The 24,713-nt window shown below is 44.5% G+C and overlaps 1 protein-coding gene across 2 annotated transcripts in view; it reads left to right on the top strand.

Annotated features, from left to right (window-relative positions):
• Positions 1–24,713, top strand: part of BTBD8 (BTB domain containing 8) — a 106,228-nt gene that overhangs the window by 39,004 nt on the left and 42,511 nt on the right. For both annotated transcript variants that reach the window (XM_077278582.1, XM_077278583.1), the window contains exons 9-12: positions 13,130–13,218; positions 13,380–13,482; positions 17,876–18,058; positions 19,162–19,299. In XM_077278582.1, the coding sequence (XP_077134697.1) occupies positions 13,130–13,218; positions 13,380–13,482; positions 17,876–18,058; positions 19,162–19,299 (513 nt within the window). The remainder of the gene's footprint in view (positions 1–13,129; positions 13,219–13,379; positions 13,483–17,875; positions 18,059–19,161; positions 19,300–24,713) is intronic.

Here is a 24,713-nt window from a genome sequence, read left to right as displayed (position 1 = left end):
CATTTGTCATGTTGTTGCTGGGCTTATAATCACAAGAGATGCACAGGATGCCAGTCTCAAACATGAAGACTACCCTGGTCCGGCGTACAGTCCAATCCTCCGTGGCAACCTGACCAGGGCAACACAAATCTTTTTACTCTCCTCTAATAATTGATTAATCTGATGTATGGGGTCTCCCGATACTTTCCTGACAACTGGTGTCTGGTAAGATGAGGATTCATGCAGTTTTAAGTAAAACGCCAATCTTTGTTTTCCCTGGAGGGTCATAGAATCTTAGAATGTTAGAGTTGGAAGGGACTTCCGGGGTCATCGTGTCCAACCCCCCTGCTCAATGCAGGATTCACTAAACCATCTCAGACAGATGTCTGTCCAGCCTCTGAAGTCTTCCATTGAAGGAGAACTCGCCACCTCTAATGGCAGCCTGTTCCACTCATTGATCACCCTCACTGTCAAAAAGTTTTTTTTTTTTCTAATATTTAATCTGTGTCTCCACAAGTGGTGTCAAATTGATTGTCGTGGTGGTCACGTGTGCACAGTGCCCCTCCTTTCAGGATCTGTGGGACTGATGAATACAGCACCATTTTGGTCCACCTCATAGACATTGAATATTTGTCATTCGAGAGCTTCACCATGTCATTATGTCATATTTTGTTAGTGTTCGTGGGGGTCTTATGAATTGTGATAAAGGTTGACCTCTTCAAATGATGAAATTTGCTCTGCTGCCATTAGAGAGCGTGAAAGAAACCTTTAGTTGTGACTGCCCCAATTTTTGGCTAAATATTAATGACCTAGGTACATGTATTTACTTTTATTTGAGAAGTGGTGTAGTTTTCTATTCTTACCTGTTTAGGTAAATTCGTCTTTGCGTTAGATTACATCTATGGTCCATGTCACACATCCCATGTAATGGTATAATGGCTATGTAACACGTAGGATGGTCCTCTCCATGACATACTCGCCTGCCTCCTCCCGGAGGTCCGCTGCAGTGCACGTGTTAGATCACATTGCTGATCTGCAGCAGTATGACTGGATAATGCTCACTGACAATAGGAGCCAACAGAGTTATGATTCTATATTATATAATATAGAGAGACTGCTGAGACAGAGGGTTCTGACATGACAGGATATAATTTGATCTTCTGCGCTGTCAGTCAGCTAAAAGCTATCATCACTGAGCTGCTCGGAGCTATTCTCAGTGGGTACGTGTGTCAGTGCAAGATATTTTCTGCTCCTTTGTTATTGAGCAAGTCTATTATGATGAACTAATCATTAACTTGGAGAAGATGCTAAAGTCAATTTTCTACACTTTTTTTTTTTTTGCTTCTGCTGGATTCTCTGAATAGAAGTCCTTATGTGGTGCTTTACCGCTGCTGTAATCTGCAGGAAAACCCCACAGCAAGAACTGTATTGAGTTTACCTGCAGCACCACCACTGTATGTGCAATGGAGGACTACAAGGAGCCCATTAAAATCAATGCACTGCCCGTCTACTCCATGGATAGGTTGGGTCTTCAGCGAGGATGAGCTGCTGTAACTTCTTAATGGGGAGACCCTTGTTGTTTGCAGTTAGTATTGAACATAACTAGAGTAGATAGACCACTGAGTGCCAATTCTCCGTGTAGCACTTGTAACTGGCTCTCCTCCGGCTGTAGTCCATGGCTGCTGTCGTCGGCGGTGTGTCAGCAGTAACATTTTTAGAAGTGCTATGTAGGAGCAGATGTCTATAGCGCTGCTGCGTCATCTGCTGTCATCCAAGTGTGAAGATGTAGCCAGCAATAGAATGTCTTTGTCAGATGATTTTGTAGGAGGATCCATTTCCTGCAGAATTGTATTGATTGCATTTGCCTCTTATTTAAAACATTTATTTACCGTACTTTTCTCTTCTGATTTTTTTTTTTTTTTTTTTTTTTTTTTAATGGCATCACTTTTTCCCCATTGTTTAGCAGCAATAGTTAGCGCTAGCTGGCGCTAGTGTGCATATTCATCGTCTTAACACAGAGTTGGGGGTATTGCAAGAGATTTAAACTTTTTTTTATTCAATGTGTCATCTAAAATCTCATAATATTAAATGTGTAGTGCTCAAGGTAGTCATTTTTTAATCCTTTAGATAGTCTTTGGGTATGGGTATTCCCATCTTCTTTACTCAGCCAGGCTGGGTGATTATAGCACAGTTTCTTTGTTTGTTTTTTCTTACTGGGGAAATAACTTTCATGAAACTGGAACATTCTTTAACGATTCATCATTTTCAGAACTTTGTAGACAAAAGAAAATAAAACTGGTTTGGGTCACCATTTTCTAAGAATCATACACCTTTTTTTTTTGTTCCCCATCGATGAGGCTGTATAAACACTTTTTTTTATGCCAAACTATAGGATTTATCCCAAAATAGTAGTAATAAAAACTACATTTCTCCTACGTATCATTGGGGGACACAGGACGAATGGGTGTTATGCTGCTGCCACCAGGAGGACACTAAGTTAAACACACACAAAAGATTAACTCCTCCCCTGCAGTATACACCCACAGGCTGGACAATCCAGAGCCAGTTCTTACTTAGTGTCTCAGGAGGCACTTGGGTCCTCAGGACCCCACCAATTTTTGTTTTTAACGGAAGGGAGCGACAGGCAAATTTTCAGCTCTGATCTCTCCCGCACCAACAACGGGCAAGTACATGGAGCGTTCCTCCTGTATCCTTTCCCGCGACGATGGATGCCAGCCCTGGCTCACTTTCCAGTGTGGCGACGGTTCCCTAGCGTTCCGATCTCCCTCCCTCCCTGTCAGGCGACCACGGGGACTAATCATCCACCTAAGTTTCCTGGAGCCAGGGCACAGCCGGACAGATTACCATGGCGTCCGTGCAGCCGCCCACTGCACCACCACTGAACATAGCGGATGTTGCACGGCGGCAGAAGCTCTCCACCCTCTCCCTACTAAGGTGAAGGTGGATGGAGCATCGGCCCCATCGCACAAGGTAAGTGCGGGGGCCGACCAGCTGACAGGGGACCGCCCGTTCAGGGATCCACTTTCTAATGCGGCGCTGCAGCCGCGGAGCACGGGCAATTCGGCGCTCTGTTAGGGCGGTGGCACTGTTTACCGTCCCTGGTCCGGATTCCACCACGGACATTCTGTGGCAAATAGCAGGGAATCCACCGCCCGCCCATGACACGCCCCCCTCCCTCTTCTCCCTCTCTGGGCGCTTCTCGTTCCCGAGAAGCGCCCTTCTCACATCTCGGCGGCCATCTTGGACCAGGAAGTGCGCTGGCGGCTCTGCAGCACCACAGCGCACAGGACTTCAGGATCTCTCTGCCAAGCACCGCGGAACTTGGTGAGACGCACTCATTAGGATTGTCTCTTCCCCTGCCAGTACGCTCACTTTATGGCAAAGATGTCACAGTCTAGGCAAAAACGGACTGGAAAGACCCACTCTGTTATTTTTGCTGTGTGCACCTCCTGCAAGGTATCTCTGCCCCGAGGTCACTCTACCCCGCTGTGCTCCGCCTGCGAAATGTCTGCGGCACAGGATACTCCGGCCTCTGACCCGGAATGTAGTGAGCCTGGTACCCCCGCATGGGCGTCCTCCCTCGCTCGATCTGTGGCATCCTTGGAAAGGACGATACAGTCCCTCCGTGACCCGTCCCTTACCCAGGGCGCTTCCACGGATGATGTAACGCGGCCTAAAAACCCCTCTCGGCCTAGAGGTCGTTCCGTTTCCAGAAGCCCTCTCTCATCTAGAAAGAAGTCCAGGGTAATATCTCCGGTCCGTGATCAGCCCTCCGGCTCAGAGAGCGAAGTCTCTCGTCACTCATCCCCAGCTCATAGCAGGGAATCCTTTCTGGACGACGCATCCAGCGTGTCCTGTTCCCCAGAGTATCGTCACGACCAAGAGACCCTAGATTCTCTCATAGACTCGGTAAGTCAGACGCTACAGTTAGAGGAGGAAACCCCGTCCAAGGCGGTTCATCCCGTGTCATTCGGGCGATCCACAAAGGCTCATAGATTTTTTCCTACGCATCCTCAATTTAAGGACATTGTCGATCTCCACAGGGTCCGTCCGGATAAACGCTTCTCAGGTCAGAAGGCTATGCAATTGAAGTATCCGTTTGCTCAGGACCTTGCTAAGGAGTGGTCTCACTCACCCTCCGTGGACCCGCCAGTGTCGCGGCTAGCCACCAAGGCGGTTCTATCCTCCTCCGAGGCCGCGTCCATCAAGCATCCCACTGATAGACAAATTGACCAGATGGCTCGCTCGGCTTTTGAAGCTTCTTCGGCTTCTCTCTTCCCTTCTTTTGCCGTCACATGGGTTGCAAAAACCATGACCCATTGGGCCGAGTCTTTAGCCTCTACAGCTCTACACGCCGACTTACCCCCCGAGGTTTCACACCTGGCCACTCAGATTGCCAGAGCGGGGGACTTTGTAGTTTCCGCATCCTTAGACGCGGCCAATTGTGCCTCACAGGCAGCGGCCAATGCTGTCACGATCCGCAGATCCCTCTGGCTCAGGGACTGGAAAGCGGACTCAGGATCCAAAAAATCTCTCACGTCCCTTCCATACCAGGGCGAACGCCTTTTTGGGGACAAACTAGATAAAATTATCGCAGACTCCACAGGGGGAAAGAGCAAATTCCTTCCCCAGCAACGGACCTTTCGTCCCTTTCGCAACCAACAGGGCCGAGGCCGATATTTCCGTTTCGGCTCCAATTGGTCCAATTCTCCCTCCGCGCCACCCGGCGCCGGGAGAGGTCAGCGCAAGGACAGAACCTCCCAGCCATCTTACAAACCTTCTCCCTCTTGGAGAGGCAGACCCAGACAACAGGGGTCCAGGGGGCCCAGACCCAACAGGTCTCCACCTCAATGACTCTTGGCAGACGCCAAAGGACACCGACAGAGTTGGCGGCCGCCTACTCTTCTTTCGGGACGCGTGGCTCTCGGTAGTTCCCGACCGATGGGTCCGCGACCTAGTGTCTTTCGGTTACAAGATAGAGTTTGTCTCTCTTCCCCCATCTCGTTTCTTCCAGTCCCCTCCTCCCAGAGCAAGGGTCCGTCAGTATTTTCAGGCCATAAGATCGCTATGGGAAGACGGGGTCATCATCCCGGTACCTCAGAACGAGAGGTACCAAGGTTTCTATTCCAATCTTTTCATTGTACCAAAGAAGGACGGCTCAGTACGTCCAATATTGGACCTCAAGCTCCTCAACAAGTACGTCCGTGTACGTCAATTCCGTATGGAGTCCCTCCGCTCGGTAATTGCCTCTCTGGAAGAAGGCGAGTTCCTTGCATCTCTAGATGTTCAAGACGCTTACTTGCACATTCCCATCCTACCGTCTCATCAGCGCTTCCTCCGCTTCGCGGTCCAGGGGCACCATTTTCAGTTTGTCGCCCTACCTTTCGGGCTGGCCACTGCTCCTCGGGTGTTCACCAAGGTCATGGCAGCTGCCGTGGCCATTCTACATGCTCGGGGCATAGTGGTGTTGCCCTACTTGGACGACATCCTCATAAAAGGCCCCTCTTTCCGGTCCTGTTCAGAAGCGGTAGACGTCACTATAAATACCTTTTTGCGCCTGGGCTGGAAAATCAATTTCAAAAAATCTTCCCCAGTCCCGGCCCAAACCATATCCTACCTGGGAATGATCTTAGACTCCTCTCAGGGTCTAGTACTTTTGCCTCCGGAAAAGGTATCCACTCTTCAGAGAGAAGTCCGGAAGCTTACTCAACCTCGCTCTCACTCCCTACGCTTCTCCATGAGGGTACTCGGCAGGATGGTGGCGGCAATGGAGGCAGTGCCCTTTGCGGTTTTTCACCTCCGTCCCTTACAACATGCCATTCTGGCAGTATGGGACAGGAATCCCGCCTCGCTCGACCGCCGTCTCCTTCTCTCTCGCCCAATCAGACAGTCCCTCAGGTGGTGGACCAAGAGGTACTCCCTGACTCGGGGGAAGTCTTTCCTTCCGGTGCACTGGCTGGTTGTCACAACGGACGCCAGTCTCTTCGGCTGGGGTGCAGTGTTCCAGCGTCACTCGACTCAGGGTCGCTGGTCTCCGCAGGAGTCCCAGCTGCCCATCAATATCCTAGAGATTCGGGCAATCAGACTGGCTCTCCATCATTTTCAGCCGTTCCTCTCCGGCCGTGCGGTCAGAGTCCAGTCCGACAACGCCACTGCGGTAGCCTACATCAACCGCCAAGGGGGCACTCGCAGCAAGGCGGCCATGGTCGAGGTGACGCTAATTCTCCGCTGGGCCGAGACACATCATTCCATACTCTCAGCAGTCTTTATCCCAGGCGTGGAAAACTGGGAAGCGGACTTTCTCAGTCGCCACAGCCTCGATCCCGGAGAGTGGTCTCTCCATCCCGCAATCTTTCACCAGATATGCTCTCGATGGGGGACCCCGGACGTGGACCTAATGGCATCTCGCCTCAATTGCCAGGTTCCCGTCTTCATGGCCAGGTCTCACGACCCCTCAGCCTTCAGAGCCGACGCTCTCGTCCTCTCATGGCAGGGTTTCAGACTCCCATACATCTTTCCCCCAATTCCTCTTCTGACAAAGGTGATCAGGAAGATCAAGGCAGAACGGATCCCAGTACTTCTCATCGCTCCGGACTGGCCGCGCAGGACATGGTATGCCGAGATGGTTCAACTGGTCTCAGACGTACCTTGGAGGCTGCCGAGTCGCGCAGACCTCCTGTCTCAAGGGCCCATTTACCACCCGAACTCAGAGGCCCTGTGTTTAACGGTGTGGCCGTTGAGTCCTGGGTACTGAGGCAGAAGGGGTTGCCCCAGACGGTGATATCTACCATGCTCCGCGCACGCAAGCCTTCTTCTATGCGCATCTACCACCGCGCCTGGAAGGTATACTTCACCTGGTGCAGGAAGCGGGGACGTTTCCCCCTCCGTTTTTCTATCCCTCACATTTTGGAATTCCTCCAATCAGGCGTAGACTTGGGTCTTGCTCTCAGCTCTCTTAAGGGCCAAATTTCTGCTCTCTCGGTTCTTTTTCAGAGAAAGATTGCAAACAGATTGCAGGTCAGGACCTTCATCCAGGGTGTTTCTCATATGGCTCCGCCTTACAAGATGCCCTTGGAACCATGGGACCTGAACCTAGTTCTCCGTGCTCTTCAAGAGCCCCCCTTTGAGCCCTTGCATGAAGTGTCTTTGCTGTTCTTGTCTTGGAAGATTGCCTTCCTCGTGGCTGTCACGTCTATTAGACGTGTCTCTGAGCTGGCAGCTCTGTCGTGCCGACCTCCTTTCCTTGTGTTCCACTAGGACAAGGTGGTTCTGCGGACATGTCCGACTTTTCTTCCGAAGGTCGTTTCCTCCTTCCATCTTAATGAGGAGATTGTCCTTCCCTCACTGTGCCCTGCTCCTTTCCACCGCACGGAAAGGGCGCTCCACACTCTGGACTTAGTGAGGGGTCTTAGACGTTACGTCTCCAGAACTGCGTCTCTCCGTAGGTCAGACGCCTTGTTCGTTCTTCCGCAGGGGCCACGGAAGGGACTTCCTGCTTCCAAGGCCTCCATTGCCAAGTGGATTCGTTCCGCCATCCAAGAGTCCTACCGTGTCAAGGGTCACGCCGCACCTCCGGGGATCAAGGCTCATTCTACCCGGTCAGTCGGCGCGTCCTGGGCCATCCGGCACCAGGCATCGGCAGCGCAGGTCTGCAAGGCTGCTACATGGTCCAGCCTGCATACATTCACGAAGCACTATCATGTGCACTCTCAGGCCTCGGCAGACGCGTCCGTCGGTAGGCGAATCCTACAAGCGGCAGTGTCTCATCTGTAGCTCGTAGGCACGCACAGCATTTATAACTTCTTGTTGGCCCACCCAGGGACTGCTTTGGGACGTCCCATTCGTCCTGTGTCCCCCAATGATACGTAGGAGAAAAGGAGATTTTTGTGTACTCACCGTAAAATCTTTTTCTCCGAGTCATCATTGGGGGACACAGCACCCTCCCTGTTAGCCTAGTTGGCTCAATTGTTCTTTTCAGTCTGTCTTTTGACTATGACACGTTGTCTGTTTGTTAATTGGCTTACTCCTACTGCTTTGTTACCGAACTGGCTCTGGATTGTCCAGCCTGTGGGTGTATACTGCAGGGGAGGAGTTAATCTTTTGTGTGTGTTTAACTTAGTGTCCTCCTGGTGGCAGCAGCATAACACCCATTCGTCCTGTGTCCCCCAATGATGACTCGGAGAAAAAGATTTTACGGTGAGTACACAAAAATCTCCTTTTTGATCAGTGTTTACATTTTTTTTAATTTTTTTTTTAGAAAGTGCAATGACCAAAAATGATTTTTCTTTTAGGCGTTTCAGGAACAGAACAAATTATTTTTTCTCTCAATTATTTTTACAGACATTATGCCAAATATGTTTGTAGATGCCACTGTGAATAATAGAATAATCTAAATGGTTAAATAGTAGTTTGCAGTCACTCTGTGACTTATGACCCCCCCCCCCCAGTGCACACACTGTATGTTGCATGGATTCGCCGGTTTCTGAGCCCCGACTGGAGGGCATGTATGAGTTATACATACTCCCAGCCAGAGCCCGTCCAGTAGATGCGGCCTCGCTCCATACAAGTGTATGGAATGAGGCTGTTCCCACTGACCGGGAGTATGTTTAACCGGCGAATTCTTGCAGCGCACAGTAGGTGCACTGGATGACTGCAGACTTATGACCGACTGTAGCCTTATTGATTTTGGATCGGACAGCCTCATTAAACTTGTGCCCTGATCGTGAAGATTAGTTGAGATCTGTGCTCACAGAATTTTTTTGGGCACAGATTCGAAAATTCCTGAAATATCACTTGAAAGACTCCTCCTAGTTATTATTGTAAAATCACTTTGCTGTCCATATGTTCAGCCTTTTTGACTTTTTTTTTTTTTTCTTTCCACATTTTCGGGTTTAAAAAAAAAAAAAAAAAAAAAAAAAAAAATTTTGGTGGGAAAAAATTGCATACCCCCAACAAGTGGTTCCTGATGGAATCTGCAACAAACTAGGCACTGTCCAATCAAAACACTGCAAAGCGTGCTTAAACTCTTCACAACTGCTTGAGGAAATGAAAAAGTCTCCAAATCTCTCAAAAGAAGCGTATCCTGAAGCAGCTTCCACTAGGAAACTGCTTGTTTTTGATCTCTTAAAAAGACTGCATGCGCATATCCTAACATAAGCGTGCGCAAATGGGGAAACCACTTCCTTGTCTCGTAGTTTAGGATCTAGAATCTGTATAATAAATGCAAGGTCTTGAATTATTAAAGGTCTAAAATTACAACCTACCACCTCTTCACTGGGTGGGCAACGGATGGGATTTTACAAGAAAATTGTTGATTGAGTCCCCCATACACGATTGAAGAGTAACTCTTAATTTTTATTTGCATTTCTCTAATAAGACCGATTATGATTAATGGTAGTCAAGACACCAATTCTGTCGACAGTGAATGGAGCTTTCTTGTAATCGGCGGGGTTGCTGACATTAGACCCTTTTCTGTGCACTTTTTAGGTGATAAATTGTAATTGTGGGAAAACCATTTTAATACAACGCATCAACTTTATAGAATATATTTTTAATAAATGTTTTTCTTCTGTCTGCTTTCTATCGGTTTTCTTCTTTCACTCTTTTTTTTTTTTTTCACTCTATACTCTGATTCTTGCTGTCTTTCCCATGCTTCCTAGTCACCTGCATTTAATACTCTTGTGCGGCATATCTCTTCTGTCTTGTATTACTGGTCAATATTACGGGTAATAAAACTGCTATTGACCCCTGGCTAATTTTTTACTTTCTCTTACTGTCCATTGGTGGACACAAGAATATAGATATAGCTGGCTGCCACTAGTACTTGAAGATTAACTGTCATTATAGTTTTATTTCCTAAATCAATAGTGCATGTGAAGATAAGAAACTTTATAATCCTTCTATATTATTTCTAAACACACTTTTTCCGTGATTCCTTTGTATCGCCGTTCATACTGCACCCACACACACAAAAATGATACACCATTTGAAAGGTAAACTTGCCCCCTTCAGCAAGAAAATAGCCAAACAAACCACACACCCTCAATGTGATCACAAAATACAGTTTAAACATTAATTTTCATAAACCAGCAGTAAGGAAAAGTGACCTGCAGATGGCACCACACTACGCCAAAGCACACTACCACAAAGCTGCTTACAGACATCACAAACAAATCCAAACAGATTGCACACTTCACTGCTGGTCAGTCACATATGCAAACACATTTGGAAACATTCACTGCCTATTGTACATTTCAAGCTGCATTTTGAGCTCAGATCTGACATTATTTGGGTTTGGAATTACTTTGCAGGATGACTAGGAAGACAGACAATGAAGTTAAAACCCAGAGTGTTGGGAGTATGGATAAAGTATGTCCACATTGTTCAGCAAAGCTCTATTTAGGTGAAGTCGGTCGTGACCAATCTGCTTCCATCTGTTACCACAAGAGAAAGGTTCAATTACATGCCATTAATGTTTGTATAACAACTTCAGACACTTATTGAAAAGAATGGTCATGTAGCTCAAAAGTATTTAATAAATATAGGGCAATTTAAGAATGCTTTGGCTTTTGCATCAGTTCAAGTGAACTCTGTCAATATTCCTGGCAGGGGGCCATATTGTTTCAAAATACATGGCCAGGTTTATCACATGGTGGGAAGTTTACAACCACCTGAAGGGGTTAACCCAACTTACGCAGGCCTTTTCATTCTCGATTTTTGTCGCTGCGTTGCAGCATCGTATTGACAATCCAGCCAATAGAAAATGTCGACAAGATTTAATGGATAAATTGCAAACCATGCTAACAAACCATAGCCCTTATGCACAGATGTTCAAGTACGGTATATCAAAGATGTTTCACCTGATGCTTCTCAGTTGCAATGACAATTTACTACTACTACTAATGCATTCCATCCAGGCAGATCTAATGATCCCACAGTAAGTGAAGTGGCAGCTGTGTTTCTTAGTTATGACGGTGCACCACCAGGCAAATTTGATTTTTCTATCTACTCAAAATCAAATGGGCAACTTCATAAAATCTCTTACTTGAGTCCACATTCTGATCCAATGTGCTACCCATTGCTTTTCCCGTGTGGTGAAGCAGGTTGGAGTGAAGGAAGGCAACATGTCAATGTTCATGCTTCAGCTGTACGAACTGTCACTACTCAACTGCAGTACTATTGTTATCGGTTAGCAGTTAGAGATGGTTTCAGTATACTTCAGGTAAATTATTTCAACAGTACATTGTAGACAGTTATGTAAAAATAGAAGGTTCCAGGTTAGCGTGTATTCGCACACATCAAAAACAACGTAGAGCTGACCGTTACAAAGGTTTAATGGACTTTCTTCTGACCAGCTTGCTTTTTTGGAAATTGCCTGCACCCCCGACGACCAATGTGCGAAAATTTTGCACGGGCCAACTAGTCTCTTATTACAAAAATATGCTTCTTCCGGATCGTCCCGACTGATCATTAATTTTCAGTTTTTGGGTAAAATCTGTCTTCAGTTCTATGAAGAACTGTAACTGACGTTTCAGAAGAACTTGCAGCAGAATGTCGGTGTCTGCCTTTAGCTCCTCTCGTATCTTTTCCTCTCCATAGAATGTTTAAAGCACCAACTATCATCTTATCTTGGCAATGGAAAACCTGAATTCGGTGAATAGAGCGAAAAGTCATTCTAGGAGGTGAAAGGAGCTAATTTTTCTGATAAGATATAAATTACAACGTTACAAAGTTTGCATGTGTACTATTGATTTAAAAATTAAGAAAATAATTAAATGGAAATTAAAATGACGGTTTCTCTTTTAGGCGTTTTCTCCCCCTACCAGCTGTGACCCTCCTTCTGTCATTGAGTTATTCAGTTTGCAGTAGGAGAAGTTGTGAAACATAATGACCACATTTGTTAAATGAAGTAAATAATTACTCTAAAAGACCATATTGTTGGTGGGCTACAGGGAAGTCAATCTGAGCTGTGCCACGTTTTTGTTCTAGTTGTAGCATAGTTAGCAGTGTGGTTACTTGCCCTCCAGAGAGGCAACGGGATGATCTTCGATCTGTGTATTCCCAACCTAACAGAAGGCAAGAAAAAATTGCACCTGCCAATCCACTATGTCTGACTCCTACCTACGGTGGCTCAGTGGTTAGCAGTGCAGCGCTGGGGTCCTGGGTTCAAATCCCACCAAGGACAACATCTGCAAAGAGATTATGTTCTCTCCTTGTTTGCGTGGGTTTCCTCCGGGTTCTCCGGTTTCCTCCCACATCCTGAAGACATACTGATGGGGAATTTAGATTGTGAGCCCCATTGGGGACAGCGATGATAATGTCTGTAAAGCGCCGGGGAATATGCAAACGCTATATAAAAAATAAAGATGACTGTTGGGCTAAATCTGATTAGCTCCATGCCTGCAAGAGGGGCATAGCTGATGGGGAAGTAGTGCTTAGTGTCTGCCCCCTAGTAGTCCTGTGTACCCCAATGACACCAACAACAACAAAAAAGAGGGTTTTCCACCATTTGAATTTTTTTTTTTAAATAATTTGAGTATTAAATAGATTTATTGGAGACGCCGCCGCCTTTCACATGAGATAAGAAGCGTGTGTCCAGTAGATCTACAGTATATTCTCAAGGTACTTTAATATTGAAATTTTACCGGATGTGGATGTGTGGCCTCCAGCTACGTAGAGTACGTTATTTTATTCCACATAACAATGTACGGTACACGGTCCCATAATCGATTTCACAAAGTATTCATCTTTCACTTATGCGAGTCCAGTATGTGAAAACGCATAGAAGTCCCTTTAAACCGGTCTTTCGGCACAAACATTGTAACCTCGTCTTCCCAGTGTTTGTGTTCCTTTTACCGCTGGTAAACATATTGTAGGAGTGTCCGTCTTTGAGGATTATAGACAGTCTTTTGTTTTCTTGTAACAATAAACTTGCTTCTTGAGCCGTACCAGTAGGAAGTAAACCATCTCAGAAACACTTTTTACCATCGGATCGTGGGAACTGTTTGTTGGTGATAACGCTGACGTGATTTATTTCTATCATATTCGTTATTGTTTTTCCGAAATACTTGAAATGTAATTTTCCCTCTTCCTTTTGAGTTACATTTATTTTTATTTCCTGTGTTTTTAGCCTGTCGTCGGGATGCAGCAGTCTGTGTTGGAGTGTCTATATATTGCTCATTCTGTGGGCGAGGAGCCTTTGTATACTTCATGTATGCGGTAAGTCCAGGGGGAAATGTAAAAATGGTATTTTGTAGGCATATTGTGCTGCGTTTAGCTTGGATGAAAGTGTATTTACATATGCTGATAATATTGCAAAACCTACCAGTTGTATAACATGTTTCTTTTTTTCCTTTTGCTTAATCACCCTCGTAAATTAGATGGATTGAGAAGTATTTTGTGAAATGCTGGTGTGAGCGAAGCTTTGCCAATTTGCCAGCCGACTTGCAGACAAGCTGCCTTAATGTTTTGGTTCAGTCACTTGTGAGTATAACTGGATAATTGTCTTTATCTCTATTATATGGCAGGATGTCCAGCAGTATTGATAAACTGGTGGTCTCGGGCAGTAACGTTTGCTTCCATGCTCAGTCGCTTTTGGCTACCCCAGAGTTTTTCTAATATATTAAATTGGACGCAGTCAGTGATGCATGTGAATCCTGAACCTAACGAGATTTGCCTCGTATCCTGTAAATGCTGCCAAATCCTTTAGTTTTGTCTGTATTTTTATAGTAAATTTTGCAAACATAAGGTAGTGTCTCAACGGAAGCCGGAAAAAAAACCTAATAGAATGGTACAACATCATAGACAGAGTTAATTCTGCTTACCCGGCAGATGTGGCGCTCACTGGATAAACTGAATTATCTATAATCTATTTATTTAGACCAAAGTTAAAATTAGCTGCTAGCTCAGTGTTTCTGTTCCTGTCTTTTGTTAACAAGGGTTTTTAAATAGGTCAGTGCCTCCAGGATCAAAAATTAATTCTCTGTGCCAGTAGTGTGGAGACCAGTGTCTGCAAATGACTGACATGTTTTAAAATGTGCAGCAATGACAGTCATCCTGGTGTTAATGTGATCGCTCGGGTCTCGGAGCGATCCTAAATACTGTACAAGAATACTATATTATGCGCTTTCTGCAGATGTCAGGATGGTAGAAATAGCCGCTATGACGTATAACTCAGCCTGCATCTAGGCTTTCGTTCACTTGGGTGTGGTTTCCAAACAAGTGTCGTGATACAGGACGATGATCCTATGGTGATCACAAATGGAAGAAGTAAACAAAATTAAAGTTTAACATCCCATAGCACACCCCAATAATTCCTCACTGTTAGTACACCGGTTGTTATATTGGTGTCTATCGGCGGCCAATCGGTGAAGGAGAAAAGTTTTGATAGAATCCCTCGAAATTGTGCTGTACAACATGAAGATGGCAGTCTCTCATTGTGACATTGTATCTAATGATTGTCAGGATTGCAAAATAAAATCAATCTCCGTTGGATTTTTATTGTAGATCACAAGGTGCATTCATCCCTTCCTCCATAGACTTCAGTGTAAGGATTCGTGCACACGTTGGACTGATTTTCTCAGAAGACCAACTTTCATCTTTTTTTTTTTTTTTTTTCCGATTTCTGGCCTGCTTTTTTATACAGACCTATAGGCTATGTTCACACGTTGTGTTTTTGCAGCTTTTTTTTTTTTCTGCAGGCAAAACCTGCTGTCTCTGCAGTAAAGAAGCCACTTGCCAAAAAACAGGTTTTGCTGCAATTTTTGCTGCATATTTGCTGCATTTTTTTTGTCTTTTGTGCATGCTGGTAAAGCTTAGTGCCCCCCAAAAAATCATGATGCAACTTCCTTAAAGCGAACCTGTCAGCAGGATTTTGCTTAGTAAACTACAGACTGTCAGGTTAGCAGTGTTAAACTTATTAAAATGATGCCTGGGGTGAAGAAATGCGTTTTGTGGTTCTTGTGTAATCCGTGTTAGAAGTTTTCAGTTAATGAGATGCTCGTGCTCCGCGGTGGGACTGTAGGCAGAGTCTTATCTTCTTACTCTAAAGGCCCCGTCTCACTTAGCGATTTACCAACGATCACGACCAGCGATATGACCTGGCCGTGATCGTTGGTAAGTCGCTGTGTGGTCGCTGGGGAGCTGTCACACAGACAGCTCTCTACAGCGACCAACGATCAGGGGAACGACTTCGGCATCGTTGAAACTGTCTTCAACGATGCCGAAGTCCCCCTGCAGCACCTGGGTAACCAGGGTAAACATCGGGTTACTAAGCGCAGGGCCGCGCTTAGTAACCCGATGTTTACCCTGGTTACCAAAAAAAACAAACAGTACATACTCGCCTTTCGGTGTCCAGGTCCCTTGCCGTCTGCTTCCTGCTCTGACTGACTGAGCCGCCGTACACTGAGAGCAGAGCGCAGCGGTGACGTCACTGCTGTGCTCTCACTTCTCACTGTACGGCCGGCAGTCAGTGAGAGCAGGAAGCAGACGGCAAGGGACCTGACGGACATCAGAAGGCGAGTATGTATTGTTTGTTTTTTTTTACATTTACGCTGGTAACCAGGGTAAACATCGGGTTACTAAGCGCGGCCCTGCGCTTAGTAACCCGATGTTTACCCTGGTTACCAGTGAAGACATCGCTGGATCGGTGTCACACACACCGATTCAGCAATGTCAGCGGGGCCTCAACGACCAAAAAAAGGTCCAGGCCATTCCGACACGACCAGCGATCTCGCAGCAGGGGCCTGATCGCTGGTACGTGTCACACATAGCGAGATCGCTATGGAGGTCGCTGTTGCGTCACAAAAATAGTGACTCAGCAGCGATCTCGCTAGCGATCTCGCTATGTGAGACGGGGCCTTAAGCCAGAGAAACCAAGGAAAGACCTGTCCACAGGCCGCCCAGAAGCACAGTCTATCTCTCTGTCTCTATGATGAGGAACATGTTTGCTTTGGGGGCGGCCTGTGGGCAGGTCTCTACTTGGTTTCTCTGGCTTAGAGCAGGAAGATAAGAGACTCTACCTACAGTCCCACCCTGGCATCTCATTAATTGAAAACTTCTAAGGCCGGAGTCACACTACAGCGAGATACGGCCGAGTCTCGCAGGTTAGAAACAAGCTCTGGCACGGCACTCCAGAGCGGAGCGTGCAGCTCCATGTATTGCTATGCGGCCGCACGCTCCGCTCTGGAGTGCCGGTGCCAGAGCTTGTTTCTAACCTGCGAGACTTGGACGTATCTTGCTGTGTGTGATCCCGGCCTAACACTGATTACACAAGAACCACAAGACTGATTTCTTCACCCCAGGTATCATTTTAATCAGTTTTACATTGGTTTTCTTTAAGGTTTTTGCATCAAAAACTCAGGCAAACCTGATATTTGTGTTTTTGATTTTACTCATCGCTTTCTCTGGGTGAAAAAACGCTGAAAAGAAGTGACATGCTGAAGTTTGCAAAAATGCAGCAATTTTCCAAATCGGTCAGGAAAAAACACCAATGTGTGCATGGTATTTCTGAAATCTCATAGCCTTTGCTGATGCTGTAAAACGCAGCTTAAAATTTGCATGAAAAAAACACAGCAAAAATGCAACGTGTGAACGTAGCCATAGACTTTCATTGGCAAATTGATCCTACACTCAGATCAACATTAGATACGTCCTCGCAATTTAGTACAGACCACTCAGTCCGCCCAAAAATCACAAATGTGAGAGCAGCCCCAAAACACACACATACGTTGGTCTATCTGTAAAAAACAAAGGCGGCACTCGTGTGCGAAAAGCTGACGTGCATGAGGCCTAACCCATTTGTGACTGCAGTTTGCTTGTAACCTGTTTGCAATTTGGAGGTTGTTTTTTTTTCTTTTCACAGATTAAACCATATCTGTAGAGCGCTAATTGTGTGTTCTGGATCCAATATCTGAGTTGTGCTGTAAAACCCCTGTTATGCATCATAACAGATATATCCAGTTTGTTTATATCTGGTTGTTTTTGTCCTTTCTCCACTTTTTGTTTGGGACCTTTAGGTAGATGCTAATAAATAGTGTTTTTAATCTAGTTTAAAAGGTAAGATAATTTTTCTATTTGTAGAATGACACGCAGCACTCCTCAGAGCATTGCAGACTCTTTAGTCGGCTCCTTGGGGGAGTGCCAAGAGTAACACTTGGGCTTCGTTTATATGTCCTGGTTTAAACATGTACCTGAAAGAATTGTCATCCATGTATTATGCATGTGTCAGACTTTGCCATCAGTGTTACAAAGTCCTCACATTACAAAGCTTCTCAATCCTTGCGTGCTGTACATTTTTGTTCCATGGAGCCATTGTGTAGCATCGGCATTTTTATCTGTGATCCCGGAGAAAAACGGGCATGTCTTTTGTAAGTTTTGCACGAACACATGGTCCGTAAAATATGGACATATGAATAGCAGCATAGATTATAATGGGTACGTGTTCTAACCGTGAAAAAAAAAAAAATGGATAGAACACGTTTGTGCAACACGGACGTCTGAATGACGCCTTAAGAATAATTATTCATATGTTGTTCCAGAAACCTCCCTTATTCCTCTCTAAACTGTACATTGTTAATCAGCAACGTATTAAGTTACAATAAAGATGGGTAAGAATATGTAATGTGTTGTCAGTCAGGCGGAGGATTCTGCACCTTTTCTATTGTCTGATAATTTGACAGTCGTTCTGTTACCATTTTTTTAAATCATGGCACACTTCTGCGCATACTGAAGTGTGCGAAGTCTGACATGCCATATTGTCTGCTTCTTTTCCCCCCAAATGTTAGTGCTGCCACTATTAACAAAGCAGATGGTGCCGGGTGATTTCTTTTGTAAATTACTTGCAGAGTTGCTTCACAAAATCTTTTTTGTTGTTCAGTCTTACAGGAATGCAGCTTTTCTGTTGATGGAAAGTGACAGGCTGATCAGCAGTCTTCCTGGAGTGAAGTGGGCAGAAAGGGCACGGAGTTTGGCATCAGAATTGCAGGAGGAATGTGTGAAATTTATGGTGGCAAACTTCTCCCAAATAATGAAAAGTGAAAGTTTTGCTCACTTGTTACAGGTAAAAGCTAAGTCAATTCTGTATTTATATTTGGCTATTCCATGTGATATACTGTAAGATAGTATATATATTTTTTTTTTGTCCAATTGCTTTTTGTTTTTTAAACTATACATTCCTGGATCATGTATTGCTGTAGCTCCCTGTGCACACTTACATATAGCAGGTGAACCATTTCCAGTATGGCATATAAGAGCATCAGCTTCATATGGGGCACAAAATGTGATCAGAACCTACATAGATGTTTTGTCAGTTCAGCCTTGAGAGCTAACTTTTCAAATATTTTTCCAACTTTTTCTAAATGGTAATTAGTATAAAACCCATAATAAAATGTAAAATACAGAATGACAGCCCTGATTACGTTCATGTAATACATTAATTTTTATAACACTTACAAGAATTGGCTGCAGACGTATACACAGTGTCTAATGGTTTTCATTGGAATCACTTTTTGTTGTCTTGAATACCAATTTTTACAAATAACCAGACATTAAACATTCAGAATTTTAAGTCATCAGTTAGGGTGGCATGTGTTGGCTATCCTTCTTTGACAGCAAGCCTGCACCAAAGAAAAACCGCAGCTATCTTTCCTCTGTATCTTATGCTGAATTATTCAAAATCTGGAGCACCAAGATCACAAACACACGACAACTAGAGGATTGAAACAAAAATAGGGAGGATTGAATCTGCAAAAGCCTTTTCTTTTCTCCACCGATTCATTCCCTCACTTTCTGCTCCCTTTTTTTTTTTTTTTTTTTTTTTACAGATTTTTGTTTCAACCCTCTAGTCGGTGTATCTTGGTGATCTCCATGCTGAGCTCTGTATACCCCCGCCAACACCACTATAAAAGTAGTGTAAATGAAACCCATTACAGCCAGTGTGGCCAAAGTGATTGTCGCTGTGTCCTCTTTCCCGAATGTCACTTTGCGTTCATTTTTTATTTTTTTTTTCCCCATGCTCTCAGGAACCGCTGTCGTACATTTGACACTGCTTTTGGGTTGAACTGTATTCTGCTCCATACAATTGAATTTTTTTTCTACTGTATGTTGAATTTCTTTTAAATAAACAAACAAAAAAAAAGCATTGCCTTTCTTCTTCTGATTTAGGCCCAAGGGATGAGCAGCCGACCATATCTTTTGGAATATGTTTTTAATGAAATTGAGAAAAACATTTCGTTTCAAAACTGTTCCTCTCTGTATATGGCTTTGGATGAGTTATTATATTTGGCAACAGAAAATGAGATGGTAAGTGTCAGTGCTCCCATTATGCTGTGTTTTAAGGCACAGCTGCCCAAAGTTCCTCCTCCGCGTAATGTCTTTCGAGAACTACATGACACCATTATAACTTTTCTATGTGAGTAATTTATTCAGTAATTACAGAACAAATCCTACCCCCAGCTTATTGTGCATGTTCCATGTCATGCTTTTAAAACTAAATTATATAAAAAATATAGGCATCTTTTGTTACAGAAGATACGGTCCATCTCAGAGGTTTGCAATCTTTAGGGTTAAGAGTTTCTGACTCTGCATATTTTAAATGCGCAAAAAATGTAGCATCTTGCCGTTCCAGCAAAGTGGTTGAGATTTATAGAAAGTGTTGCTTTTTTATATATATTAATGTTGCATAAACTGACCTGTGGTGCAATTTTATTTATTTTTTTTAAATCTGCAAGATGTCAATTTCTCTTATGGGTAGGCTGAGCTTTATGTGCAAATGTTCTCCATAAAATTGCATTACATGCAGAAAATCCGTAGGTATAAAAACAAACATTTACTTCTACTGCGGAAATGTTTTAAAAACACAGGTCCTAAGAGAAAGTATAAGGCTATGTGCACACCATCAGATTTAGTGCAGTTCTGCAGCGTTTTTTTCTGCAGCAGAAACGCTGCAGAACTGCACTGTGATTTACAGTATAATGTAAATCAGTGTGAAAAAAAAAAAAAAGCTGTGCACATGGTGCAGAAAAATCCGTGCAGAAACGCTGAAGATTTCAAAGAAGTGCATGCCACTTCTTTTGTGCAGAACTGCAGCGTTTCTGCACCCATTGACTCCCATTTTGTGGGTCAAATCTGCATAAAAACTGCAGATGTAAAAACCATCTGCAGATTTTATGCGGATTTGGGTGTCAAAACCGCAGCAGAAGGAAGTGACGTCAGTAATGTGGAGGAAGTGTGTGGGCGGAGTGTAGCGAAAATGGAGTCGTACCGTCGGATGGGGATCGATGTGAGGCGTATGGTAGAAATGGTATGTATAGTGTGTCTGTGTGTCTGTCTGTCTGTGTGTCTGTGTGTATGTCTGTCAGTAGTGACTCCTTGTAGTCATTCGTCGGGTGGGACTATTTCTCCCATCGAAATGTGATGACGGGAGAGTTGTCCCATCGTCAGGCGACTGACTACAATGGGTTAAAAACACAAACACACATTTACATGTAGTACATACTCACCACATACGTAACCGAAGGCCACCATCCACGATCATCCTTGTCCCAAAATAAAATAAATAAATAAATAAAAAATCTTTTCCGTCGTAATCCATAATATAGGTTGTCCCACGACGTCCTCCAGTGATACACTGCAGGAGTTAATCGCTCCTGCAGTGTATCAGAGCTGCCCGTTCGTTTCCTGGAGTTAAATGAACTCCGGGAGCTCACTTTACGGCAATTGAACTGCCGTGAAATTTCTCACGCAGCAGTGTCGTAAAGCGAGAGACTCCGGTAAACTCGCGCGCATGCGCAGGCACACTGAAGGAGCTTTAGCGCCTGGAAGCCGTGGAGAGCAGTCACATCTCCTGGTGTGGCTGTTCTCCATGGCAGATTGTCGTGGGACACTCGATATTAATGGACTACGTCGGAAAAGACTACAGATCATCAAGGGATTTGTAAGTATGGTAAAATTTAGAATATTAAAATACTTTTTCCTGTGTCTTTTTTTTTTTTTTGTGTTCAGTAATTTGGGGTCAATAATGGATAGGCGTCTTATAGACGCCTCTCCATTATTAACTGGGGTTAACGTCACCTTACAATGTCAAGGTGACGTTAACCCCTTATTACCCCATATCCCACCGCTACACGGGAGTGGGAAGAGAGAGGCTAAGCGCCAGATTTGACGCATCTTAGAAATGCGCCATTTCTGGGGTGGCTGCGGGCTGGTAGTTGTAGCCGGGGAGGGGGCAATATCCATGGCCCCTCTCTAGGCTATGAATATCAGCCCGCAGCTGTCTGCATAGCCTTTTCTGGCTATAAAATATAGGGGGACCCCATGTCATTTTTTTCTGGGGTCCTCCTATTTTAATAGCCAGTAAGACCACGCAGACCACTGTGGGCTGATATTCATAGCCTGGGAAGATCCCTTCCCTGGCTACATATTAGCAGCCTGCAGTCGCTGGCGTTCCCTTTCTGGACATGAAAATTGGGCGGGAGCCTACGCCAATTTTTTTTGAGGGGTTAATAATGGATAGGCGTCTTATAGACGCCTCTCCTTTATTAACTGGGGTTAACGTCACCTTAGGAAATGACATCACATAAATGATATATATTTTTTTAACTATCTCTTTATTTAGCTTTAAAAAAAACGCTGACAAATCAGCATAAAAAACGCACTTAAAAACTGCACCAAAACTGCACTGCAAAAAACGCATGAAAAACGCATAAAAAACGCAGGAATTGTCAGCTGCGTTTTCTGCCAGAAGATGCAGATTTTGTGCAGAAAATTCTGCACCAAATCTGCATCGTGTGCACATAGCCTAACAAATAAAGCCACTTTATTTAAAACGTGATATACCAAAAAGACAAAAACTGCAGCTTCAAACGCGATCATAACACAAAAGATACAAGAGAGGGAAGTAGAAGTAACCAAGTTTACCAAATAGACGTGGAAAATCTGAAACAACAAAAACTCACCAAATACTCAGTGTGGGAACATAACTTTTAGGCTATGTTCAAATTATTTGCATGTAGTAAGATTAGTTTTACTAGAGTAGTGTCTGTAATTGTCTCTAGGCCATTTACACATGCAGTCACATGACTATGATTGTGTGACGTCTCATAATTTGAGCATCTTTGTATCTTCTCTCCCCCTCTCTTTTGTACTGGGCATCACAGATCACTTTTTTTTCCTTTTTATCTGCACTGCTCCCCAGCTCTCTCCCTCCTGCATTGTCTCCAGAGGGATCTGGTTTTCATGCTGGGCAGCAGATTATGGTGTATAGTGAACAGAACAGGAGAGAGGTCTAAGGTGTAAGGTACCTTCACACGAAACGACTTTGTAACGATATCGCTAGCGATCCGTGACGTTGCAGCGTCCTCGCTAGCGATATCGTTTAGTTTGACACGCAGCAGCGATCAGGATCCTGCTGTGATGTCGCTGGTCGCTGAATAAAGTTCAGAACTTTATTTGGTCGTCCGATCGCCGTGTATCGTTGTGTTTGACAGCAAAAGCAACGATACCAGCGATATTTTACACTGGTAACCAGGGTAAATATCGGGTTACTAAGCGCAGGGCCGCGCTTAGTAACCCGATGTTTACCCTGGTTACCAGCGTAAAATGTAAAAAAAAAAAACCGTACATACTTACATGCGTCCCCCGGCGTCCGCTTCCCACACTGACTGAGCGCCGCAAAGTGAAAGTGAAAGCACAGCGGTGACGTCACCGCTGTGCCCTGCTACTTGCCGGCGCTCAGTCAGTGCAGGAAGCGGACGCCGGGGGACGCATGTAAGTATGTACTGTTTGTTTTTTTAACATTTTATGCTGGTAACCAGGATAAACATCGGGTTACTAAGCGCGGCTCTGCGCTTAGCAACCCGATGTTTACCCTGGTTACCCGGGGACCTCGGCATCGTTGGTCGCTGGAGAGCGGTCTGTGTGACAGCTCTCCAGCAATCAAACAGCGACGCTGCAGCGATCGGCATCGTTGTCGCTATCGCTGCAGCGTCGCTTCGTGTGAAGGTACCTTTACAGAAGAAGGTCTGAGTTGTATATGAAGAATTACAGCACTACATTATACCTTGTAATAGAGGAAGGCAGCTGTAAATGGGGGATGTGTCTGTATGGAGTGATAGGATTGCAACTACACCTACAGCAAACCCTAGCCACACTAAAACAAAGGTGAGAATACAGGGCTGGGTAAGATAAGCGAGTAACTACTTCTGATCCATCACCTGGTGAGGATCCTATAGAGCCTTAGCAATGCATGAGCAGCTTTGGTCTTTTCTGGTCACATACTCTTTTTGTTAAACTGGTGTGATTGGTCATTGAGAACCAGCATAGATTGGTTGTTGTGATAGGAATTAGTGATGAACAAGTATCCTCTTTACCAGAGTTTCTCCGAGCATGCTCGGGTTGTCTCCGAATATTTCAGCGTGCTCGGAGATTTAGTTTGTGTAGACGCAGCTGCATGATTTGCGGCTGCTAGACAGCTTGAATACATGTGGGGATTCCCTGTCTAGCAGCCGCAAATCATGCAGCTGCGTCGACATAAACTAAATCTCCGAGCACGCTGAAATACTCGGAGACAACCCGAGCGTGCTCGGAGAAACTCGAGTAAAGAGGATACTCACTCAGCACTAATAGGGATCCCTATAGCGCGCCCAGAGTTTTATACCTGCAATCTATAGTGTAACTTATATTCTCCTATGAAATGAAGCCTATGACTGGATAGTTTATATATGCATGTATGTGTGTATACCTGGCCTTGTGTGACATTCATCCTCAGGTCCTGAAGGACATTGTTCACAATGAAGTGGTCATCAGTGTTGGCTGTGGCCAACGGACATCCACTTCTCTGTCTTTCTGGGACTCTTCTAGTCTCTGTATCGCTGTTATAACCTGCTGATGACTTTCTGACACTCTGAGCTCAGCGGCCACTTCTGTTGGAGCACATCGTGCGTGAAGCCTCACAATGGCGGGTACTGTTGATCATTCGTTAGGTGTCATCTTGGTCTCATGATGTCAAAATGTGACCAGCATGATGATGACTGTTTAATACCAATTCTAATTGAACCCAGAAATTAGGTGATTCATGGATCAAACATCTGTTGTGAATTTTGTCTTTAAGCTCGTTTATTAGAGAACAGCAAGTTGTGCAAAAAGTACTGAAGCAGTGAAGAGTTGGATATGTACATTCATGAGTTTAGAGAAGGGCGCATTAATTCATCTGAAAAAGGTTAGAATTCGTTTTAGGAACTCTTTGTGAGTAGTGTTTGTAACTTTTTCAAATATGAATTCAAATGAAATTCCCTTCCATTATTCCTTTTTAAAGGGGCTGTCCAATTTTGGGGTTCATTTTTTTTTCTTATAATACTTAGATTCATGGGTTTGGGGCTAAAAATCATTTTAGCATTTTCATTACATATTTTGCACCAATAGGCCAAATTAAATGCAGAAGAAGGCAAACAACTGTAGTATGTACCCTAAACGTCAGCTTGCCAATAAAAAAGTAAGCCACACAGGTTCATCTACGCAAAATTAACAGGTTAATTTCTTTTTTTTTACACAAAATTCTGCTTTTTTCACACATGGTTGTTTTTGTTGTTGTTTTTTCCACACCTATTAAATTTAACGCAGTCTGATCTGAAAAGCTGTTCGGAGTAGTGCAGTGTCGTGTTTTGTTTTCTTTTTCCACACGCAAGACCGTGCATTCCTTTTCCTTTGCCTATGTGCAA

The sequence above is a fragment of the Ranitomeya variabilis genome, chromosome 8 (assembly GCF_051348905.1).
Source record: "Ranitomeya variabilis isolate aRanVar5 chromosome 8, aRanVar5.hap1, whole genome shotgun sequence".
Classification (NCBI taxonomy): Eukaryota; Metazoa; Chordata; class Amphibia; order Anura; family Dendrobatidae; genus Ranitomeya; species Ranitomeya variabilis.
Note: the sequence above shows the minus strand (reverse complement) of the source record. Positions and strands in the feature narration are given on the sequence as shown.